This window comes from Aulonocara sp. 'chitande type north' Nkhata Bay, linkage group LG12 (assembly GCF_057382095.1).
Source record: "Aulonocara sp. 'chitande type north' Nkhata Bay isolate Kocher_YH1m ecotype deep benthic linkage group LG12, A_spYH_male_GT1.1, whole genome shotgun sequence".
Lineage (NCBI taxonomy): Eukaryota > Metazoa > Chordata > Actinopteri > Cichliformes > Cichlidae > Aulonocara > Aulonocara sp. 'chitande type north' Nkhata Bay.
The window spans coordinates 12453985-12477472 of NC_141355.1; the positions used below are offsets into that span (position 1 = coordinate 12453985).

The 23488-nt window shown below is 43.9% G+C and overlaps 1 protein-coding gene across 1 annotated transcript in view; it reads right to left on the reverse strand.

The window, feature by feature from the left end:
• LOC147317005 (voltage-dependent N-type calcium channel subunit alpha-1B-like) overlaps positions 1 to 23488 on the reverse strand; it is a 337402-nt gene that overhangs the window by 20374 nt on the left and 293540 nt on the right. Inside the window, exon 46 of the mRNA XM_086313576.1 lies at positions 12742 to 12780. Coding sequence (XP_086169702.1) covers positions 12742 to 12780 — 39 coding nt within the window. The remainder of the gene's footprint in view (positions 1 to 12741; positions 12781 to 23488) is intronic.

Below are 23488 nucleotides of genomic sequence, written 5' to 3' on the forward strand. Positions count from 1 at the left end.
CGGGTGGAGGGAGGTTTGGAGTCTTCTCTCACCCCGTTCTCTGCGGCCTGCTGGAGCGGGGGGCTAGGAGGAGGAGTTGGCCCTCCGACTGGGGTCTGAAATGTAGGGCCTCCCTGCTGTGGAGTCGGGTCGGTCTGCTTCTCCCCACCGCAGGGAAAAGGGTAACACCGCCTGGGTCTGGGTGCAGTTCCCCCCTCCAGGGGCAATGTACCTAGACCCGGTTCGTAGAGTACGCTTTATGTCTGTCTCCACGTTGGTTGAGTGTGGAGTAAGTGCATATGAGAGCATGAGGGTGGGAATGGATGTTTGTATCTGTGTGTGCCTGTATGTCTGTGTCTATACGTCAGGTTGGGTATCAGACGTCACCTCTCTGGGGACATATCAGGCCCTCCAAGGTTTGGAGGCCTATCTCCCCCCACCACTTCCCCTGCCGGTGGCGGACTCCCTCAGACATCGGTGCGTTGGTGGTTCTTTGTGTCCGGGGATGGGCGCCCAGGTACACATCGGGCCACTTCGGAGGTGGGGTGCCCGCGGCCTCTCGGCCTGGGGCTTGGTCACTCAGGCACAGCTGGCTGCTGGCGGAGCTCACGGGCGCATCACTGCAACCCCCCTGGCTTCTGCTCCGCGGCTGCTGAGTGACCCCTCATCTGGGACTCTCCTCAGCTCTTTCTGGGACAGTGGGACGGCTGCCCCTCTGTTGGTCTTCCTTGGTCTCTTGTGTTCTGGGGGCCTCTGGATGTCTGGAGTTTTGATCTCCTCCATACCTGCTTCATGCCCTGGAGGACGGGGCAGTGGCTCCCCACACCCTCTAGCACATAGGTGTCAAACTCTGGCCCACGGGCCAAATTTGGCCCGCAGCCTAATTACATTTGGCCCGCGAAGCCATACCAAATTACTATTAGAGCTGGCCTACTGGTATTATACAGCTAATATATATATTGTTTAGTATTAAGCTTTGCTTGTTCCATATTCAGTTTTCCAGCAAAACTTATTTGAGTCCATAAGAAAAGATTCATTCTTATATCTGGAGGAAGTTTTTTTTTCAATAAATATTAATGTTAGCCCACGACTTTGTTCCAGTTTTGAATTTTGGCCCACTGTGTATTTGAGTTTGACACCCCTGCTCTAGCAGATCATTACATGAAGGAACCTTTTAAAAACAAGCGCGTCCATGTTCACGGGTGTACACACGGGAGCTCACACTCACAAACTACACCCTTTTTGGCTCCTACCTCAAAGCACACTGTGCGCTGTCGATCTTACGTGCTGCACAATAATGTTTAATATTTAGTATTTACTGTCATGTTCCCATATATCATTGTGATGTTGTTTATTCTATTACTCTCGTTTTCTTCTGCTTGTTTTCTTTTTTCTTTCTCAACAGGTGATCCAGGTGATCGATATATGTATTTATTTTTTTTTGCTTATTCTGTTGGTTTTTGTTTTTTTGCCCTTCTCCCCCGTCCCTCTTCTCAGCTGTTTTTCTTTCCCTCTTTCTTTCCCCCCTTCTTTCCCCCCTCGTCGTTACAAAAGCACAACTACTGTCCACACCCCAACCACACCTCACCTCACAGTAAATTATCATTTCCATTTTAAGCATTTCCAAATAATCATTTTCCATACTGGCAGTATAAATATACACAGTATACTGCCATCACTACAATATACATGTTTTACACACTCCTTTTGTTGTAAAACATGTATATTGTAGTGATGGCCGCGCGCACAGACGCAGCGGCCCGGAGCTCCTACACTTTTGCACTTTTTTTTTTTTTTTTTTTTTTTTTCAAAAGTCAAAGTCAACTTTATTTGTCGATTCTGCCACATGTACAGGACATACAGAGAATAGAAATTGCGTTACTCTCAATCCCTAGATAAATAGCAAATGAACATTTAAATATATTTAAATATAAAAGTGATTAAAAATGCAAGTAAAATAATTAAAAAGTAAAAATTTAAATAAATACAATTTTACATATAACAAGAAAGCTATACAATATACAATATAATGAGTAAGTGACATTGAGTGTAAACCAGGCAGAGTAGTGCAAATAGGCAAATAGTGCAAATGGAGATTTAGTAATGTACGGTAAGAGAAAGTGTAACAACAAAGTCTTATGAGGTAATGGCAGTCCAATGCTCCACAAAGTGACTGGTAACTGGTGCAGGCCAGTGAGTGAGTCAGAGAGTGTGTGTGTTTGTGTGTGTGTGACAGAGTTCAGTGAGACCGTGGAGGAGAGAGGGGAGAGGGGGCAGAATCGGGAGGGAGTTAAGCTTCCTGACAGCCTGATGGATGAAGCTGTCCTTCAGCCTGCTGGTCCTGGCCTGGAGACTCCGCAGTCTCCTCCCCAACGGCAGCAGCTTGAAGAAGCTTTGCATTGGGTGCGTGGGATCAGCCGCTATGCAAAGGGCTTTTTTAGTGAGACGGGTGCTGTAAATGTCCTGGAGGGAGGGGAGAGAGACACCAATGATCCTCTCTGCAGCTCTCACTATGCGTTGGAGGGTTCTATGACAGGACGCATTGCAGGCTCCAAACCACACAGTGATGCAGCTCGACAGGATGCTCTCGATGGTGCCTCTGTAGAAAGTGTGCATGATGGGGGCTGGTGCTCCTGCTCTTCTTAGTTTGCGGAGAAAGAAGAGACGCTGCTGTGATTTCTTGGCCAGTGCTGTGGTGTTGTACGTCCAGGAGAGATCCTCTGTGATGTGCACACCCAAGAACTTGGTGCTGCTCACTCTCTCCACAGACGCTCCGTCAATGGTCAGAGGAGCATGTTGGGTGTGCATTCTCCTGAAGTCCACAACAATCTCCTTCGTCTTCTCCACATTCAGAGAGAGATTGTTGTCAGCACACCATGTGGCCAGGCGTCTCACCTCACTTCTGTAGTCAGTCTCATCCCTGTTGCTAATGAGACCCACCACCGTTGTGTCGTCTGCAAACTTGATGAAGAGGTTGGAGCTGTATGATGGAGTGCAGTCATGGGTCAGCAGAGTGAAGAGGAGGGGGCTCAGCACACATCCCTGCGGGGCCCCTGTGTTTAAAATGATGGTGCTGGATGTATTACTGCCAACCCGTACTGCTTGAGGTCTTCCGGTGAGGAAATCCAACAGCCAGTTGCACAGTGAGGTGTTGAGCCCCAGCTGGACCAGTTTTTGAATGAGCTGTTGGGGGATTATAGTGTTGAATGCTGAACTGAAATCTATGGTACTGTGGTGCTGTGTATCATTTCACACAGTCTGGGGTTACTTCAATATAATAGAGATGATCTACTACAACTAAGCCGTGGAGATCTTCAATTAACATCCGAGTATCTCATCCCCCCGGAGATCGTCAAGCAACCCCCGGGGCTACCCGCAACAGCAAGCCGCAGGAGGAGACGCTGCGAGCGGAGGCAGAAGAGAGGCAGGCGGGGAGGCCTGTGGGCACGGCTAAAGGCTAGTCCGTTTAAACCACCACTCCCGACCATATTCCTCTCCAATGCCCGTTCAATCCGTTACAAACTGGATGAAATACGACTGCAGATCGCCACTCGACGGACTTTCAACAACTGTTCGTGCATGATTTTTACTGAAACCTGGCTGGACAGCGCCATTCCCGATGTGGCTATTGATCTAGCAGGCCGCACCGCCTATCGAGCCGACAGGTCAGCGGACTCGGGTAAGAAGACCGGCGGGGGGCTGTGCATCTATATTAACAACTTCTGGTGCACGAACGTCACGGTAACGGAAAGACTGTGCAGTACAGAGGTAGAACTGTTGGTGTTAAAGTGCCGTCCATTCTATCTCCCTCGGGAATTTTCTGCCGTTTACATCTGCGCTGTTTACATTCCACCAGATGCTAATGCTAAGCTAGCGTTAGCACAACTGAGCAGCAGCATCAATAACAGCCTGGTAGCACACCCGGACAGTGTCTTTATTGCGGCTGGGGATTTTAACCACGCGGACCTGAAATCTGTACTTCACAATTTCCACCGAAATGTGAAGTGTGCTACCAGAGGAGATAGAACTTTGGACCAGGTGTACACCAACATGGCGAACGCATACAGAGCCCAGGCCTATCCCCACCTGGGTCTGTCAGACCATCTCTCCCTTCTGCTACACCCAATATACACACAAAAGATCAAGAGCACTGGGATTACAACCAAAACCGTGAGAACATGGCCGCAGGATGCTATTCCGATGCTTCAGGACTGTTTCCACTGCACAGACTGGGAGGTATTCAAGGTGCAGGACACTGACAATCGTGTCGCATTGGACAGTTACACCTCCACTGTCTTGGACTACATCCGTTTCTGTGTGGACAATGTAACAACTTGGAAACGACTCCGTGTGTTCCCTAATAATCCACCCTGGATGACACACAGAGTTCAACAACTTATTCGAACGAGGAACAACGCTTTCAACTCCGGGGACCAGGAGGCATACAGTGCTGCCAGGGCTAACCTGAGAAGAGGCATCAAGACTGCCAAGCAGCAGCACAGGAGGCGTATCGAGGCCAGGTTTGAGAACATCACAAACCCAAAGCAGGTCTGGGAAGGCATCAGGGCTATCACGGACTACAAAAGGAGAACACCATCACCCTCAGCCGATAGTCCTACTCTGGCTGAGGACCTAAACCTCTTTTATGCCCGCTTTGATAGGGAGAACACCGACCCTGTCCTGTCCCCTCTCCCCTCAACCGACCCTGCTCCGGTCCTGAGCACTCATGAGCTGAGGCGTGTGTTCCGGAGCATTAACACCAGGAAGGCGGCCGGGCCGGATGGAGTGCTGGGCCGGGTGCTAAAAGACTGTGCTGCGGACCTGGCGGACGTCTTCACCTCTATATATAACACCTCGCTGTCCTGTTCACTGGTACCATCCTGTTTCAAACCAGCAACCATCGTTCCCATCCCAAAACAGTCAAATGTCACATGTCTGAACGATTTCAGACCTGTGGCACTCACCCCCATTCCCGCCAAATGCCTGGAGAGACTGGTCATTAAACACATCAGAGCTGCTTTTCCACCATCTCTGGACCCGCACCAGTTTGCATACAGGGAGAACCGGTCAACTGAGGATGCGATCGCCATAGTGCTGCACACATTATTGAAGCACTTGGAACACAGGAACACCTATGCACGGCTCCTCTTTGTAGACTACAGCTCGGCTTTTAATACCATCCGGCCATATAAACTCCGTCCCAAACTCCACCAACTGGGACTCAACTCCTCTCTGTGCAACTGGATTGTGGACTTCCTCACTAACCGCAGACAGAGTGTCAGAGTGGGTAAGAACACCTCTTCCACCCTTGTGGTCAACACCGGCGCCCCTCAGGGGTGTGTTCTGAGCCCTCTGCTATACACTCTCTTCACCCATGACTGTATTTCCTCCTGCGCGTCCAATCTCATTGTTAAGTTTGCCAATGACACCACAGTGCTCGGACTTATATCCAACAACGATGAGACAAACTACAGGACAGAGGTGCAACAACTAGAGTCATGGTGCCACGACAATAACTTGGTCTTAAACACCAAAAAGACCAAGGAGATCATTGTAGATTTCCGGAGGAAGGGTCATAACAACCATCTGCCTCTCTTCATTGGCAGTGAGGCGGTGGAGAGGGTGAGCAGTTTTAAATTCTTGGGGGTAACTGTGACCGAGGACCTGTCCTGGGGCAACCATATCACCTTAGTTGCACGGAAGGCCCAACAGCGCCTCTACTACCTGAGGAGACTACGGAGCGCACACATTCCCAGACCTCTGATGTTGAACTTCTATAACTGTGCCATCAGCAGCGTCCTGACGCATGGATTTCTAGTGTGGTTCCCCAGCTGCACCAAGGCCGACCAGCAAGCACTCCAGCGGGTGGTGAAAGAAGCTGGCAGAATTATTGGAACAATTCTGCCAGAGATTAGTAATATCTTCCCCACTCGCTGTCTGAGGAGGGTGCACAGTATCCTGCGGGACCAACATCACCCTGCGCGCCACCTTTTCCACCTGCTGCCCTCAGGGAGAAGGTACAGGTCTATACAGGCCAGAACGGCCAACAGCCTGTATCCACAGGCTGTGAGGCTCCTGAATTCTGCCCCCCTCCCCTCTCTGCCCCCCTCTCACGGACAATAACCATATCCAACTTCTTAATAGCACTGAACTGGTTTGCATTGGTGCATTAAATCTTTATTCTCCTCCCCCCCCCCCCCCCCCCCTCTTTCTTAAATAGACAACCATCATATCTCACAGTACAATAATATTGAACGGGTTGCATTGTTGCATTTTGTCATGTTTCTCAGGTCTTTGTCTGAATGTCCTATGAACATTACCTGTCTTGTTCTCATGTTGTTGCTAAGGATTGTCTCATTGCACTGAAGTCACACTGGGTTAAATATTTACACTTGGGTTTTAAGGGGTATTTGTTTTTTTTTTTTTACGGGTTGTACGGAAGCCCCAAACGCAATTTCATTGTTCTTCGACAATGACAATAAATAAATACTTGACTACTTGACTTGACTGATCAGGGAAAGCGGAATCACATGGGGAAAGCAGCTGATAACAATTAACATAATGACAGGACAGGGGACGTGAAGCTAAATACAATAAACACAAGGATCCTTCAAAATAAAACGGGAAACATAACGAGACCCAGACATGACTCGAACTAGACAAACAAAGAAAACTTGGACATGAAACATTACAGACAAACACACGAAGACTTAACACAGGGATGAGACAAATGGGGAGCTTGATAAATCATGAATTAAAACTGTAACCCAGGCATGGCAGAATGTAACTAGATAAACTGAAATGAAACTAGACTGAAAAGGAATAACAAATACATCAAGAAACTCAGAATACTGTATATGCAGTTTCATTCTACCCACTGCTCGTGACTGCACCGTGTATCGTGCAGGTAGATCACAGGTAGATCGTGGGGTGGATGAGGTTCGTCCTGAGTTCCTGAAAGCTCTGGATGTTGTAGGGCTGTCTTGGTTGACACACCTTTACAATGTTGTGTGTAGGGGTGGGTTTTGACTATCGATTCTAGCTTGGATAATGTGATATCGATTCATTAAAATCCTGAATTGATTTTTTCATATATAAATTTATTTTGCCTGAAACACCAGAATCTAAGGTTAAACCTAGCAAAATTTCAACAACCACCAAACAGCTAAAACAATAAATGAGAGCAGGTAAACAGATTCTGCACAAAGATGTAAACACAAAGCATGGACCCGCTGACGGATCAGAATCAGTGTGATGTTGCACGGACACGGTCGGGGCTGAAAGCCGACAGCTCACCGATTCTGATGCATTGGCGCTTTGTGTTTAGGTCCATTTTGGAGTGCCCAAAAGCACAAGGTGTGCAATACTCAGAGACATGGCCAAGTTAAGAAAGGCTGAAAGACGACCACCACTGAACAAGACACACAAGCTGAAACGTCAAGACTGGGCCAAGAAATATCTCAAGACTGATTTTTCTAAGGTTTTATGGACTGATGAAATGAGAGTGAGTCTTGATGGGCCAGATGGATGGGCCCGTGGCTGGATTGGTAAAGGGCAGAGAGCTCCAGTCCGACTCAGATGCCAGCAAGGTGGAGGTGGAGTACTGGTTTGGGCTGGTATCATCAAAGATGAGCTTGTGGGGCCTTTTCGGCTTGAGGATGGAGTCAAGCTCAACTCCCAGTCCTACTGCCAGTTTCTGGAAGACACCTTCTTCAAGCAGTGGTACAGGAAGAAGTCTGCATCCTTCAAGAAAAACATGATTTTCATGCAGGACAATGCTCCATCACACGCGTCCAAGTACTCCACAGCGTGGCTGGCAAGAAAGGGTATAAAAGAAGAAAAACTAATGACATGGCCACTGTTTTGGAGGAAGGAAGGTTCAGGGTTTCAGTAGTCATCATCATGGGCTCATCGGATTAGAATGAGAATAAGCAGTCGTCATTTGCAGGTTTTGTCGTTTTATTGTATAACAGGTAAAGGAAAGAAAGACACACATGGACTGCTGTCTCTAAAAAGGACATAAAGTATGATTTAAGTAACTCAAAATGATACATGAACTCAGGAGACTCAAAGAGAAACTCACCTCAGCTGCCGCCCCATGTGGGAGTGAAGAAAGAGTGAGGGGTAGGTGAGTGCAGTCCTTATATAACGAGTGACAGGTGAGTGCAATTAAGGCCAAGCACCACACCCAATCAAAGGTGAGGAAAAGAAACAAGGTGCATCTGGTGAAGTGAATGTGCTGAAAGGTGAGCCTTTTCAACAGCCGCCCCCATATTTCTACTGAGAAATATGTTCAAAGGATTAAAGATGCTCTTTTTCACAAAGCGGGGGCAGAGGAATCAGACATGCTACAGGTCTACTATAGGTTCAGGGGGTCAACCTAGAGGTCGACAATGCAGGCCAGACAGTTCAGGGGGCCGACCATGTAGCCAGCGGTGGCGGCAAAGCAGGTCCAAATGCCAACCACGTGGGATGCAGCAGCAGGCCCAGACCTGCAGACCATTGGGCAGTTTTGCAGGTGCTGGGGGCAATGTACGGGGCTTGGCAGAGGCAGGACCAGGTGGTGCAGGAGCAGGCAGCGCCCTGACCACTGGCGGAATGGCAGCCACAGGCGGTGGAACTGGTGATAGTGGCACTGCCGGTGATGACATAGGTACTGCTGCTGGTAGAGTATGAAGAGGCTGAATGAATTCAGAGCCATCAGCGGACACAAGGATGTGCTGGAGCGGTTCTCCTGAACCTGAACTGGAAGATGTGAATAAACCTTGGGCATGCGTGGAACTGCTCTGGGGTTGGAAGTCTGTGATTGGACCTTGGAGTGTCCATCCTAAGCGGGTTTTGACTGCTGCAGGAGATCCAAATGGTCCATGTCTAACTGGTGCAATAGGCGTAATAAGGTGGGTATGATCAGAGCCTATGAGCAGTAGTGGAGCTGCTTTGTTAGTAAAGGTTAATGGGATACCTTGAAGATGCTTGTATCTCCGTTGAAGAGAGGATACGGGGTAGGTGTGGTCTGAAAGTGCTAAGTGACTTGTAGCGAAGGCATTATTAATTGTGTAAGTTTTCTCTGGATGTGCGATGGGAGAAATCTGGAAACTTACACAAGAACCTTGAATGGTTTCAACTTCTTGATGGACAGTTCTGAGTGATAATTTTTCAGCTTTCCCAGTTAGGTGGAGATGCTTAGCTGCAGATGTCAGAAGCATGGTACGTTGGGAGCCATCGTCAAGTATTGCATATGTTTCCAGGGTTCTTTTGCCATTACGCAGGAGCACTTTCACAACCTTTAAAAGGACACTAGGGCGATCGCTAGGTCTATCAAAGTACAGTGTCCTCACTACAGGATTAGTTTCAGTTCTAGGTCTCTGATTCACCTCACATAGGATCTGTAGATGTCTTTCCATGCAGGTGGCACATGCTTTCCTCAGATCACACTTCGCAGCCTGATGAGTTCTAGCACAACGCCAACACCGTTTGTTTGTCTTTATCCAGTTTATTTTCTCATCCTTTGTCTTCTGAATAAACTCGGGACACTTACTAATGTGGTGTTCAGGTGAGCGGCAATATGCACATCTTGCCTTAGTCATTATGATGGGTTGTGCTGCCTGTACAGGATCGGATGCATTTGTCCCATGTAATATTGTTGTGAGTGGAGAGGTGTACTTATGGGCAGGTCGTGGCTGGTTAGAGGATGAAACAGGACTGTCCTTTCTTGGTTGACACTTGCATTCCATTTGCAACCAGGATGAGAACAAAGGTAAGTCATACATCATATCTCCTTGTTCCCTGTAAATGTGCCGTTTGAAGCGACTGGAATGCTCTGCGGGCAACTTTTCAAGTAGGCGATCGACATGGGAGCCACAATTTAGTTCTGTCCGTCCTTGATCACCCATAGTGCTAAGCAAACCAACTAAAGCTTGTACACGAAGAGCAAAATTATCAAGACTCTGACCATCACCTGCTCTGATAGGAGGCAGTTCCAGTATATTCTTTAGCTCTTTCAATGCCAGCTGTCTTGGTTGCCCATAACGCTCATCAAGAGCTTTGGTGGCTTGAGTGTATGGGTCAGGAGCATAGGAAAAGGAAATAGCTAACCGTTTAGCTTGGTCTACTTTCAGATGATCGAGAAGGACATGATATTTGAAATGCTCTGTCTCATGAGGGTCAAGCAGGTTAGTAAGGGCCATTCGTAACAGCCTATACTGGATTTCATCTTCTCTGGTAAGGTCTGGGAAAGAAGGACCCTCAAGCTTATACACATGTGTTCTAGTGCTAACAGGGTGACTAGAACTAGCAGTAATGGGTACTGAAGGGTTTTGTGCATGCAAACCATCAGATGTAGCTGGTTGCTGCTTTACAGGAGGGTGCTGCCTTGGTTCCGGAATGCAGACAAGAGGTTGAGCGGGGTCTTCATCTAGATGAACAGCAGGTTGAACACATGAAATCTGGTGGGGACCTTGCAGTGGTGTGGCCAGGAAATTAAAAGGAGTCTCATCTGGTGTAGGAAAAACTGGTCTAGGCAAACCACTTGAAGGAACTGCAGCATCTAATATTGTTGAATTAGGGAAAGGAGGGCTAGCAGCCAGAACTGCACCAGAGTGACGGCTAACCTGGGGGGGCTGAGAGGGTGACTGACATGTTGCTGGATCAATCACTGGGAACTGCTCATGTTGCTGATGTGTTTGGGGAATGGCTTGTAAACCGCAAACAGAGGATTTGCTTTCATCAGAGACAGTGTGAATTGAAGATCTGGAGGAACTGCGAGAATGGGGAGGAGATAACTGAATCATGAATTGCCTAATCTCCCTCATTGTCATCAGGAGTTCCCTCATGACCTCATCTTGGTTGGTGGGTAAAGGAGCAGGGGATGTCTCTGGTTGTCTTTCTGACTCTCCGACAGGATCTTGCAGCCCATGTGTGTATGTGTCACTATGCTGGCATTCTGTTTGACTCTCTGTCTCACATGTAGCTCTTCTAGCTCCAGGATACTGAACATCATACTGCTGCAGGTAGGCAGGAGGTCGACTATCACGACTGGATCTTCTCAAACCTTCAGTCAATGGCTGCTTTGAATCCATGACGCTAATACCACTCCGGCTCGGAGGACCATGTTTTGGAGGAAGGAAGGTTCAGGGTTTCAGTAGTCATCATCATGGGCTCATCGGATTAGAATGAGAATAAGCAGCCGTCATTTGCAGGTTTTGTAGTTTTATTGTATAACAGGTAAAGGAAAGAAAGACACACATGGACTGCTCTCTCTAAAAAGGACATAAAGTATGATTTAAGTAACTCAAAATGATACATGAACTCAGGAGACTCAAAGAGAAACTCACCTCAGCTGCCGCCCCATGTGGGAGTGAGTGAGGGGTAGGTGAGTGCAGTCCTTATATAACGAGTGACAGGTGAGTGCAATTAAGGCCAAGCACCACACCCAATCAAAGGTGAGGAAAAGAAACAAGGTGCATCTGGTGAAGTGAATGTGCTGAAAGGTGAGCCTTTACAACACCCACCTTGTTCACCTGATCTGGACCCCATTGAGAACCTGTGGTCCATCATCAAATGTGAGATTTACGAGGAGGGAAAACAGTACACCTCTCTGAACAGTGTCTGGGAGGCTGTGGTTGCTGCTGCACGCAATGTCGATGGTGAACAGATCAAAACACTGACAGAATCCATGGATGGCAGGCTTTTGAGTGTCCTTGCAAAGAAAGGTGGCTATATTGGTCGCTGATTTGTTTTTGTTTTGTTTTTGAATGTCAGAAATGTATATTTGTGAATGTGGAGATGTTATATTGGTTTCACTGGTAAAAATAAATAATTGAAATGGGTATATATTTGTTTTTTGTTAAGTTGCCTAATAATTATGCACAGTAATAGTCACCTGCACACACAGATATCTCCCTAAAATAGCTAAAACTAAAAACAAACTAAAAACTACTTCCAAAAACATTCAGCTTTGATGTTAATGAGTTTTTTGGGTTCATTGAGAACATGGTTGTTGTTCAATAATAAAATTATTCCTCAAAAATACAACTTGCCTAATAATTCTGCACTCCCTGTATATCTAACTGATACCTCTTGACCTCATGCACTTACTCAGGCTCTTTCCCCACCAGAGAGGTGACATCCCATGTCCCAAAAGGTAGTCTCAGTACGGAGGAATCGGTCCACCATTTAACACATAATACATCCAACCCCTACAGAAACCCCCGAGAACATGGGTCACACAAACCCCTCCACCACGATAAGATAGCGATTCATGGAGGGGCTAACAATAGGGATTTCTTTTCTTTGTAATAGTTTTATTATTTGAAACTAAACATATCTCCTTCCAAGTTTGACCAGGAAAACTGAAGCATGTTTTCAGACAATTTCTGTATACTTAACCATAAGTATGTTTCATGGGATAATTGTGTTTTTCTACCCTAACCTATGCAAAGTAAAATAAACTGAGTAGTTTCAATCAGAACTACCTAATGAGTGAAACACATTTTGGCTAAGACTCTGCTGAGACAAATTTAAAGCAGTACTTAATATATATCAGGTTAATGTATCGTGTTTCACATGATAATTCCAATGACCTAATTCCACAGGACTTACACTGACCTACACGTGTGTCAGTGTAACTCTTGATGGTAACATCAGAGTTTCTGGATTTGTTCCTATAGCACTGATTTTAAGAGTCCATCAAGCCTGAGCCTATAAATTAACCATACTGTCAATAGCAGTAAAGAAGAATACTGTTTGGCAGAATGTACATACAGCTAGATGAATCCCTGGAGAGTGGCGTGAATGGCTCCGCTGTAATGCAAGGGAGAAACAGAAAGAAAAGAAAGGAGAGATGAATATTAGGAATATTGAGAAAGATAGAAATGATATACAGATGAGGACAAAATATTTATCCAGGTATGTTCACCAATTTCTCGATTGGGGAACATCTATAAATTATTATAGCTAATTACGTATATTATTCTAGTTGACAAATTTTTATTTCTTTGTGTGAGCCCCACCTAAGTGTGCAAAGGGATCACTGAGTTACATTAGATTGGAAGGCAGGTGGGGCAGGGGAGAATCAACTCATCACTACCCTCCACATGCCATAAGATATGACTTCCCACCACCATCCCAAATAACCCCCAAAACCTATAGGAAGCCCTAATTTCCTTTGCATAAATACAGTCATCATGAATCTTATGTTTGAATCGGCTAGGCTTTTGCTATACATTATAAAAAATTGTAAGAAGCAATACAGGTAAAGTTCAATCCCACCAGGTTAGATACCCAGGAGCAACAGCAGGGCCAACAACCACCCACTCAACCTCCCCCCCTGCAATCCCACCCAACAGATCCAGTTTCCCTTGCTGGTCCACTGTAGCCCAGCAGGGGAAATGTGTAGGCTCAGAGCCTCCAACAAGGGATCCACTAAAGAGGCAAAAAAACAGGGAATGGGGAATGAAAATTGGTGCAAAGGGCAACAATATGTCTACTAACAGATCTAATCACAAGGGCAAGGTGAAAGCAAGCAACTAGAGAGAGGCCGGGTGCTGTACATACAAACCACACTGAGGCTAGCTCATGTTAGGAATAAAATCACAGTCAACCTATCCATTATTTCCTCAACCGCAAAACAAAAATGGCTACGACCCCTACAGTACGGAGGCCCCTTGGTCACTTATAAAAGAAAGCTTGCACTCACTGGTCCTTATCATTTAATATTCAAATAATTAAAACTAAATGCACAAAACTCAAAAGCTAGGACATGTTCTCTGATGTCTTTCTTTTTACTAAAGATCACTAAGCATCACTGTTTATTACACACCTATTTAAAACAAACTTTAAAAAAAAGTGACGTTCAGCAGAATTCAGTAATATTTTTTTGTGTTTCTATCCAGCATTGCGTCTGCTCCCTTCAGTATATCCTGCATTCTGTGATTGTCACAGATATATCAAAGAACATGCCACCCACTGTTCCTTCTGTTGTTGTCTGTCAAGTCGGGCTGGCAAGGGAATACCCTGAAAATTAAAGCAGATCTGCACATACTTTTCCAACCAAGATCAAGTGATACTACTGAGAATCAGAGGTACAAGAGTAATCCTACATGTGCAGCAGGCACTTTCTAAAAGGCCATTAATCCTCCATTTCAAATTTTTTATTCTTCACAGTAATGCAATTACCATATTCCTCTTTCTGTAAATTTGGGATCCAAAGCTATTTGGAAGAGCTATCAAAGTTTCAGTTGGCAGCAGAAGAAAAACAATACCGTACAAACAGCAGGCAGTGAGCCAGGGTCTAATCAGATTACGTTAGACTTCACCTCTCCTGTGAGAAGAATCAACAGCAGCTCTTCCCACCCTGTGGGTGAACAGGGCACTTTGAATGCATGAATCGATTAAGATCACGCAGGAAATGAGATGCTTCTAATATTTCTTAGGCTCTTGTGAAAGACTCATTTAGAGATTTTCAGCTTTGAATGGATCAATAATGAAACCTTGTGGGCCTCCACAAGCTGCAACATGCACATTGGCCACACCACAGGAACAACTTGGATTGGCATGCTTAACTGGATGTAACCTGTTAGGATTAGGTTAAGTGAACAGCAGTTGGTTGCTGACTGGCCCTTGCATTCAAAGAGTGGGGTTTTGCCCAAAATGATCCTTGGTGGTCAGAGACATTATCTGATCATAATGATGACAGAATGTCGTCTACAATTTCATAAAGACCAGAAAAAATATAGCAGTAAAACACAACTCTGTTGCAAATAAGACAGATTAATATGGTAGAAAATTGTTAATCTTGGGATTTTAATTCACTCGCTGGCTGAGCATCAGACACAGCGAGGTCCAGCTGGTGCGTAAACCGGCGAAGCGCTGGCAATACGCCAGGGAAACACAGCCTGCAGCTGCAGCAGTAGCAGTGTTAACACACATAGCAGCCGAGCCGCACAGTGCCAAGCGACAGGGTATGTTTGAATGTTGAAGCCGTGTCCCTGCTGTGTTTCCTCACTGTAGCCGAGCTACTCGCTAGCCGGCAGCTGCACAGCATGGTCCGACCAGCGCATAAGCCTGTTTTTTTTTCGCGGCGACATGCCAGGGAAGGGGGACCAACCAAGGGGAAGCAAGGGCCAGCTAGGGGGAACCAAGCTAAGGGATACCAGGGGAAAACCGGGGCTACCAGGGGACCAAGAAGGGAGAAATACATCGTCCACGGAGGATGCCGAAGCACGCTCCAATAGACGCACACACACAGTAGTCTCAAGGTAAGCACATAATTCAATTCAACATATAAGACTTCAAGAATGCACAAGCATCTACTTAAAATCTATTTATTTAATCTATCATCTATGATATCATTATGTACAATTCTAATGTATTTTGTTCATCTCCTTTAAATAAACAGGCAGCCTTAAAGTATGAAATATTCATATAAAAAAACAAAAACACATAAATGTGTCTACTGTCTCAGTGGCTGATAGTGGTCCACAAGTCTCAGTGTGAGCTTGAAGCCATTTATAATGTTTAAGTAGTTTAATTTGTAGGTGCTGACGATAAACACATTTTGAATGAAAGCCGGGTAACTTTGGTAGCACAGAAACAAGTGACTATTCTTTGTGACCGTTTGGATCAGTCCCTCATATTACCATTATTTCACCCAAAGGCACCAAGTTAATACTTAAAAAAGCTGCAGCAATACACACAAATATAAACAGTACTTGGTGACAACTTTGCTTTTAGTTTACACAAACTAAAAGAAAAGTTTGCTTTTAGTTTGCGGTCGACAAATGCGCCGTCGATTTCCCCAAATTTGAAGTGTGGTCTGGTGTAGACTTCGTGGTCCCATATATCCCACAATTCATAGCGCAGCGGTGGGTGTGGTGGATTTTGCCGAAAAATACGGCAGACGGCTGGTGATGTGCGATACCACTGATTTCCTTTCCGATCCAATACCAAGTAAAATTCAGAGTGGTATCGGCGATACTGATCTGATATCTTTCATTGTATCTCAAATTATAGCTTCATCATGATTACAAGACGTCAGGTTACTTGTTCTTATCACTTAATAATAATAATAATGCAGAATTGTCATATAGAAATAAAAAAAACTGAAGTTGTGTGCCATTTGAGCATGTTGCCTGACTGCAGCACTAAAGGACTCCGCGAGAGATGTCTGTCTCGCATGCCAAAGGGCTGCCACAAATTTATAAAGCCCTATTTCGCACATGACTATTAAAAGTGGAATAGGAAGTAGTTCCTTCCAATGTAGACAATCCGAATAATATAGTTTCTTTCTACTCTGTTCCTGTTAAAGATAAACTACAAATTTACCCTAAATTACTAAAATATCGATATTTTAATATGAGAATCGATTCTAGAACATAAATGACTGGTATCGCAGCAATCGATATTTCAGTATCGATCCGCACATCACTACAGACGGCTGAAGTGGGGCAGCCGAAGACTAAACTTTCAACAGTACTGAATATGATGTCACTTATTTATGTGCAAATGTTTAATAATGAAGAACATTAAAACATTACTGTTGGCCACATGTCGGCAAAGTTATGTGGCATTAGTGATGTTAGTACTTTCAGCGTCAGCTTGATTTTAAAGCCTTTACTTTAAAATATATGCCGTTCAGTAGTTGACCTTAATCTTACAGAGAATGTGATAATTTTAATGGATAATTAAAGTCAGTGATATATTTAAAAAAAAACAACAAGTTGAAAATTAGTGAATGCTGCTCGGTTTGCAGTCCTGAATATCACAGCACAAGCAGGATTCACTATACTGTTAATGTTAGCTATGTTATACTGCTGCCTCTGAACCACACCAGCCACATGACACGTCAGCTGGAGGGCCCGAGGAGCCCGTCCAGCCACACGCCACATCAGCTGGAGGGCCCGAGGAGCCCGCCCAGCCACCATCGGCTTCTGCCTCTGCTACGCCCGGGATCGCCGGCCACTTTCCGGGCCGTCGGCTGGACATTGCCGTCAGGGGCGGCCTCCTGACCTGCACCACCACTGCCTCCCGCGTGGGCGGCCTCCTGATGGGCGATGGCGTGGCCTGTTGTGTTGCCAACCTAGCGGGTCGGCCCCCTGAACTGATAAACTGTGACCTGTGGTGCCCTCGACCTCCGGGTCGGCCCCCTGACCTCATGAACTGTGGGCTGTTGTGTTGCCGCCCTCCTGGCCGACCCGCTGAACTATGTTTGGTCTACTGTCAGGTGCTCCAGTGTTTTCTGTCAGCTGTTTTTGGTTTCCTGTTCTGTACGCACCTGGGTCCATTACACACACCACCGCACGGCCTGTCTCTGCAGACCGTGACACAGTGCTCGTTTGACTTTGGGACCTGAAGAGGACGGAGTTTTGGACCCGAATTGCTCCGTGAGGCTCCTGACTACGGCAGTCGTAATGCTCCGGCAATCCATCAAGCGGTGCGCCTTCAGAGCTTACCAAAGTTGTACTAAAACATTTTTGAAAGATTTCTGCACGTACCACATAAAATCGGTGCAAGGTCAGTAAGCACAACCAGAATTCACACATAAGGCGCAGTGTCGATTTTTGAGAAAATTAAAGGATTTTAAGTGTGCCTTATAGTGTGTAAAATATCTTATACAGAAGAAAGGAATACAGTATATCGCGATATATATAGTTACAGCACATGCTTCAAATTATACCGTGATATGGCTTTTAGGCCATATCGCCCAGCCCTACACTAAATCCTCGTTCTCTTGTGCTGTTTTGTAGAAGTGTATACATCTGAGATTGTTACCTGTCTCTCTGTCCTGCACTCTCTCTTTTTCTTTCTCTCTGATTGTGTAATAAAAGTATGAACATATGAACATGTATTTATAAGTTACATTTGTGTTTGAATCCTGCAGCTTATCACACATTTGATTTCCATGTGTGACAACTACAAGTGTCCAGAGTGAGGACAGACTGAGGGACCCACCCCTGATGATCCACCAGGACAAACTGGTGTGTGTGTGTGTGTGTGTGAGGAAGAGGAGGAGGAAGAGCCAGTAGCAGCTGACAGATGGAGAGGATAGACATACTGTTCCCTAGGGCTGCTCAATTAATCGAATTTTAATCACGATTACGATCTGGGCTTTCAACGATCATTAAAAATGACTGAGCCAATTATTAGCCCCTCCCTCATGCTTTACTCTCGCACTGCTCCGTGTGGCAAATCCAGCGCACCTCTCTGCATTTCGAACACGCGTCACAACAATTAAGAGCAGCGGTCCCCAAACCCCGGGCCTCCGTGAGTCGTTTGGTACCGGGCCGCGAGAGTTGAGGCTCAGGTGTGAAATGTATGGTTTTCAGGGTTTTTATCAGTTTTCAGCGTTATTTTGTTATCGTTTTGATTGTTAACTCGGTTTTCCTGGGTCTTTTCATGTGTGTTATGAATAAATGGTCTGTTTTTCAGTACCGGTACTAGTTTTATTTTGTTGCATTTATCCGCGACACCTTAAAGGCCGGTCCGTGAAAATATTGTCCGTGGCGCAAAAAAGGTTGGAGACCGCTGATTAAGAGGACCCGAGGGAAGCTCGGAAAGCTAAGCAGAAGTTATTTGGAGAGGAGAGTGACTGCCGTTGGTTGAAAAGAGAGATAAAAAAAAAAAAAACTTCAGTGGTGTTGCACACTATTTTATATTATTTTTTTAAAGTCATTATTCAATACATTGTTATTGTTAACCCTTTAAAGCCGGTCAGAGCAGCACGCTCCGTTTTGTGTAACTATTTTTAAATCCCTGTAGAACCTGAACCGTGTAAGCTAGTGCAATATTTTTTTTGCATATGAAACCAGAGGAGTTGTACTTACATCTTATGCCATCAGCTTGTCCTAGGTCACGGTTTCCTTCCACATAAAGCTTTGCAAAAATTGCATAAAAAGCGCTTGCAGGAACAAAAACATAATATTCCAGAAACACGCTTTGCCTATCCGATCAGCTGTTTGTAACACTTCCCACAGTGAAACAGACGTCAGCGCGAACTATCGCATGTCCGCCATTTCCTGCCCGAAACCGGAAGTGGCGTCATTCTCGCGGAAAATGTAGTTTTTTACTTGTAGGCCTTAAAAGCCTATACTGGTGTTTTTATAAGTCATGTTTGACTTTTCTGAATAGTTTCTGGGATGCTTAGAACTCGAATTGCACTGCTGGAAATAGTTTATTTTGATGCACATGCTGTTTTTTTTGCAAATTTGCATCATAGGATTGTTTTTTTGTTTTTCCTGCAGTATATAAAAATTGGTGTATCTCAAAAATAAAACTATGAAGACACTCAAAATAAATTTCCTGTTGTTGTAAACTATTTTTTGCAACTTTTTTGCATTTAAAGTTTTGAGGGATAAACCTCTTAAATTTCTCCAAGTAGAAATATATATTTAAAAAAAACAAAAACGATTTTCAATTTTTTTGTAGTTTATTGCACGTTTTTGCAATTATTGTAGTCACTATGGACTTAATGCATACTTAATGCGTTTTGCTCATCCTACTGCAAAACAATATTCTTTTTTTCTCATGTGCATCGTACATTTTCGCGAATAGATTATTTTCTGATAGATAAAAAAAGTTTATTCCTGAGATTGTTTCTACTCAGTATCTACTGATAACGGTATCAGATCATGCCACAGTAGTATTAGATCTTCAGTTTACAATGAAGCCAAAGAGATTTAAATATTGGAAGCTAAATCCTCTCTTGGTGGCGAAGACCAACTTTTGTAAATATATTTCTGAGTCGATTACTTTTTTTTGTGAAACTAATAAAAATAATGAAACTTCCCCATCTATCCTATGGGTTATTCTAAAAGCCTATATTAGAGGTAAAATTATCTATTTTACGTCTTATTCTAATAAACTACGTAGATCCCAGCAGAAAGATTTGGAGAAGGCCATAAAAGAGATAGAATTGTCTATCTCTCTTACAAATACACCTGATCTTTATAAAGAAAGAATAAGACTTCAAACTTCAGAAGCTGCACAAGTTCTCCTCCGCTCTCGAGGGTTAGTATATGAACATGGTGATAAAGCTGGCTGTCTCCTGGTACAGCAACTGAAGACTAAAACAGCATCAAATCAAATTATACAGATAACCGATGATTCAGGCTTAATAACCTCAGATCCAGATAAAATTAATGACACTTTCAGATCTTTCTTTACTCAACTTTATACCTCAGAATCTTTCATAGATGAAAGCCAATTATATAGTTTATTTGAAAAATTGGATCTACCTAAATTGAAATTAATTTAAAATTAGACGCCCCTATTACAATTTTAGAAATTAAAGAATCAATACAATCAATGAATAGCGGTAAATCACCAGGTCCAGATGGCTACCTGGTTGAGTTTTATAAAGTTTTTTCAGATCAGCTAGCTCCACTTCTACTGCAAATGTTTAATTATTCGTTTGAGCAAAGAAACTCTGCCACCTACACTCATGCAAGCCACTATTTCTCTCATTTTTAAAAAAGGCAGAGACCCACTGAGCTGCACATCCTATCGGCCAATATCACTCCTCCCGGTAGACGTTAAAATTCTTGCAAAAATCCTAGCCCGGCGACTAGAATCGATTATGCCCTCAATTATCTCAGAGGACCAGACGAGATTCATAAAAGGAAGACAACCCAGCAACACGCTCAGACAGAAACTGGTTCACCCGAAAGACAAAACGCCAAAACACAAACTTAACAATGTGGTGTATGCTGTACAGTGCAGCGAGGAATGCCCAGACCTCTACATTGGAGAGACCAAACAGCCACTTCACAAGCGCATGGCACAACACAGAAGAGCCACCTCCACAGGACAAGACTCAGCAGTCCATCTGCATCTTAAGGATAAAGGACACTCTTTCGAGGATGCCAATGTTCACATTTTGGACAGAGAGGACAGATGGTTTGAAGGAGGAGTGAAAGAAGCCATCTATGTCCACTGTGAGCGACCATCTTTGAACAGAGGCGGGGGTTTACGACACCAACTCTCTGCCATCTATAATCCAGTTTTGAGATCCCTTCCCAGACGCCTTAAGGCCCACTCACATCCTGGGCCATCTGACCTCAGGAATTCGCATGATAAGGTGGGGCCAGGTTTCACAATAAGCTCACTCGAAACTCTGGCTGATTGGGACCCGCACCCAGTTTCACACCTTGGCTCAGGCGATTAGAGGATCAGCAGGGGGTCCTTTTGTCCGTCTGTGGGGGGATACTCCCACTAGGTTTAAATCTGGGACTCCCCACCATTTGACCTTAGAACTGAAGAAGCTTCTCGGATGAGAGGTGAAACGTCATCAAGTAACTTAAAGAAGTCCAGACGCTTTTCTTTGCAAGCTCCTTTGAATACGTAAATGATGTTTTTGCAAATTTTAACGAACTAGTTACTCACTTTAATTTCAATAAATCTGAATTTTTTTTGTGGTACTGCCAGTTGCAAAACTTTGCAAAGAAATGTTCAACTTTATTCCCACAAATCCCAGCTTCCAGTGGAATAGATTTGGTTCTCAGAGCCAAAACTTTGGTAAAGGGTCATATTTCTTACCTTTATTTATAAAGTAGCTTCTCCGCCTAGTGAATCTCTTTTATACAGGACCAAGATGAAATGGGAGTCAGAACTCCATATGAGTTTTTCTGAGTTGTTCTGGGAGTGAGCGGTAAGGGCCATTAATTCGTCTTGTAGTTTTGCCAGACTTTCATTAATACAATTTAAAGTTTTCCACAGATTACACTACAGTATCCAGATAAATTTGATAATAAATGTGACAGATGCTCACAGATACCTTGCAATCTTACTCATATGTTCTGGGCGTGCCCTAGGTTGTCTGAATTTTGGCATCAATTCTTCAAAATAACTTTGGATATATTGGGTATAAAATTGACTCCAACTCCACATATCGCTATATTTGGCAAACCACCAATTAACCTTCATACTACAGCTATTCAAAATAACCTTATTGCCTTTGCTTCTCTCATAGCTAGAAAAATAATTTTGTTGTTGTGGAAACCATCTCAGCCACCATTAATGAAAGTCTGGCTACAGGATATCTTAGGACTCTTAAAATTGGAGAAGAGAAAATTCTCCATCAGAGGCTCATTGGATAGACTTTTTACTCACTGGAAACCATTACTTAAATATTTAGAAAAGTTACCAGCACGAGAAATCTCTCTGTAGTCCACCATATGACAATATTGTACAAATTTTCTGCTATTCCCGGCAGTGGCTGTTCTACCTTATAAGAATACTCTATTTAAAGATATTCCAGCATTATTAATTAGTTTCGACCGAGGAGCAAGTAACCATTAATATTAATATTAATATTGTTACTGTTGTTGGTTAAGATTTATATCAATATTGATTAATGTTAAGACCTTGTTTTTTGAGGCTAGCAGATGTTAATGTTAATATTAAACTATAAGGATACGCACTATTATCTTATTGTTGATTTTTTTTTTTTTTTTTTTTTTTTTTTGGTATGGGTTTTGTATTTTTTGTATGAGTCAATTCATTTTCTCTGTAACATATTCATTTTTACATTATTGGGAGCGAGTGGGGGGTATTCAGGTACTCATCTCATCTATGGGTTTTTTTGTATGCTATAAAAAAGAAAAAGGAAAAGATTATTACTTCTATATGTACCTATGTGTTTTATGACAGTTTGGCATTGAAAAATAAAAGAATGGAAAAAAAAAGGTTAGAGCAGAAAAGTTCAATACAAGTTTCAGCCCTTAAAATTGAATAAAGGAAGTTAAATATGGAACGCCAGGACTGCCATAATGAATTAATTAAATACACCATTAAATAATTAAATGTGTCAATAATTAATTAAAATTGGAATTAATTAATTAAATAAATAGTTATGACACATGTAATTAATTAATTATTGACACATTTAATTAATTATTTAATGATATATTTATTTATTTCATTTTGGCAGTCCTGGCGCCTGGCTCTCATCATGAAATAATTTTATCTGTCAGCCTCACCCATCAAACTCAGGGGGCGGGGTTAACGCTGCCCATGCAGCTTCTCTAACATTTGATTGGTTGCCGTGCAAAGTAAGTCAAAACAGGTCGATCCTAGATAATCGATTGCTTGTGTAGACTTGGGGCAGCCAGGTATCCCAGAATGCAGATCAAATCACAGGCAGCAATGATGGTGGTGTAGTTTTAAAATACCCTGTTTTTCTGTCACCAGCTACACTTTTAACAGTGTTTTAGCCACGAATGTCGCGTCGTATGTCTGGTCAGGTTGTCAACATAGAACATGTTTGCAAAAGTGCTCAGATGTTTTCAGAGATTTCACTAGCTCTGCTAACAATTAGCATGCAGAGTGCACCGAGGGGGTTACGTTAACCGGTTTGTTTACATATTCCACTCTCCGTGTTCCACATGTTGCATTCGCAGATTCTCATTTTCACCAACGATCGTCTCTTTCCGCCTGGTCTTGTGTCTCTGTGCTTCTGTAACATAAAGAACGAGCTGACATTTTTCTCACGAAACCAGCGATCAGCTCAACAGAC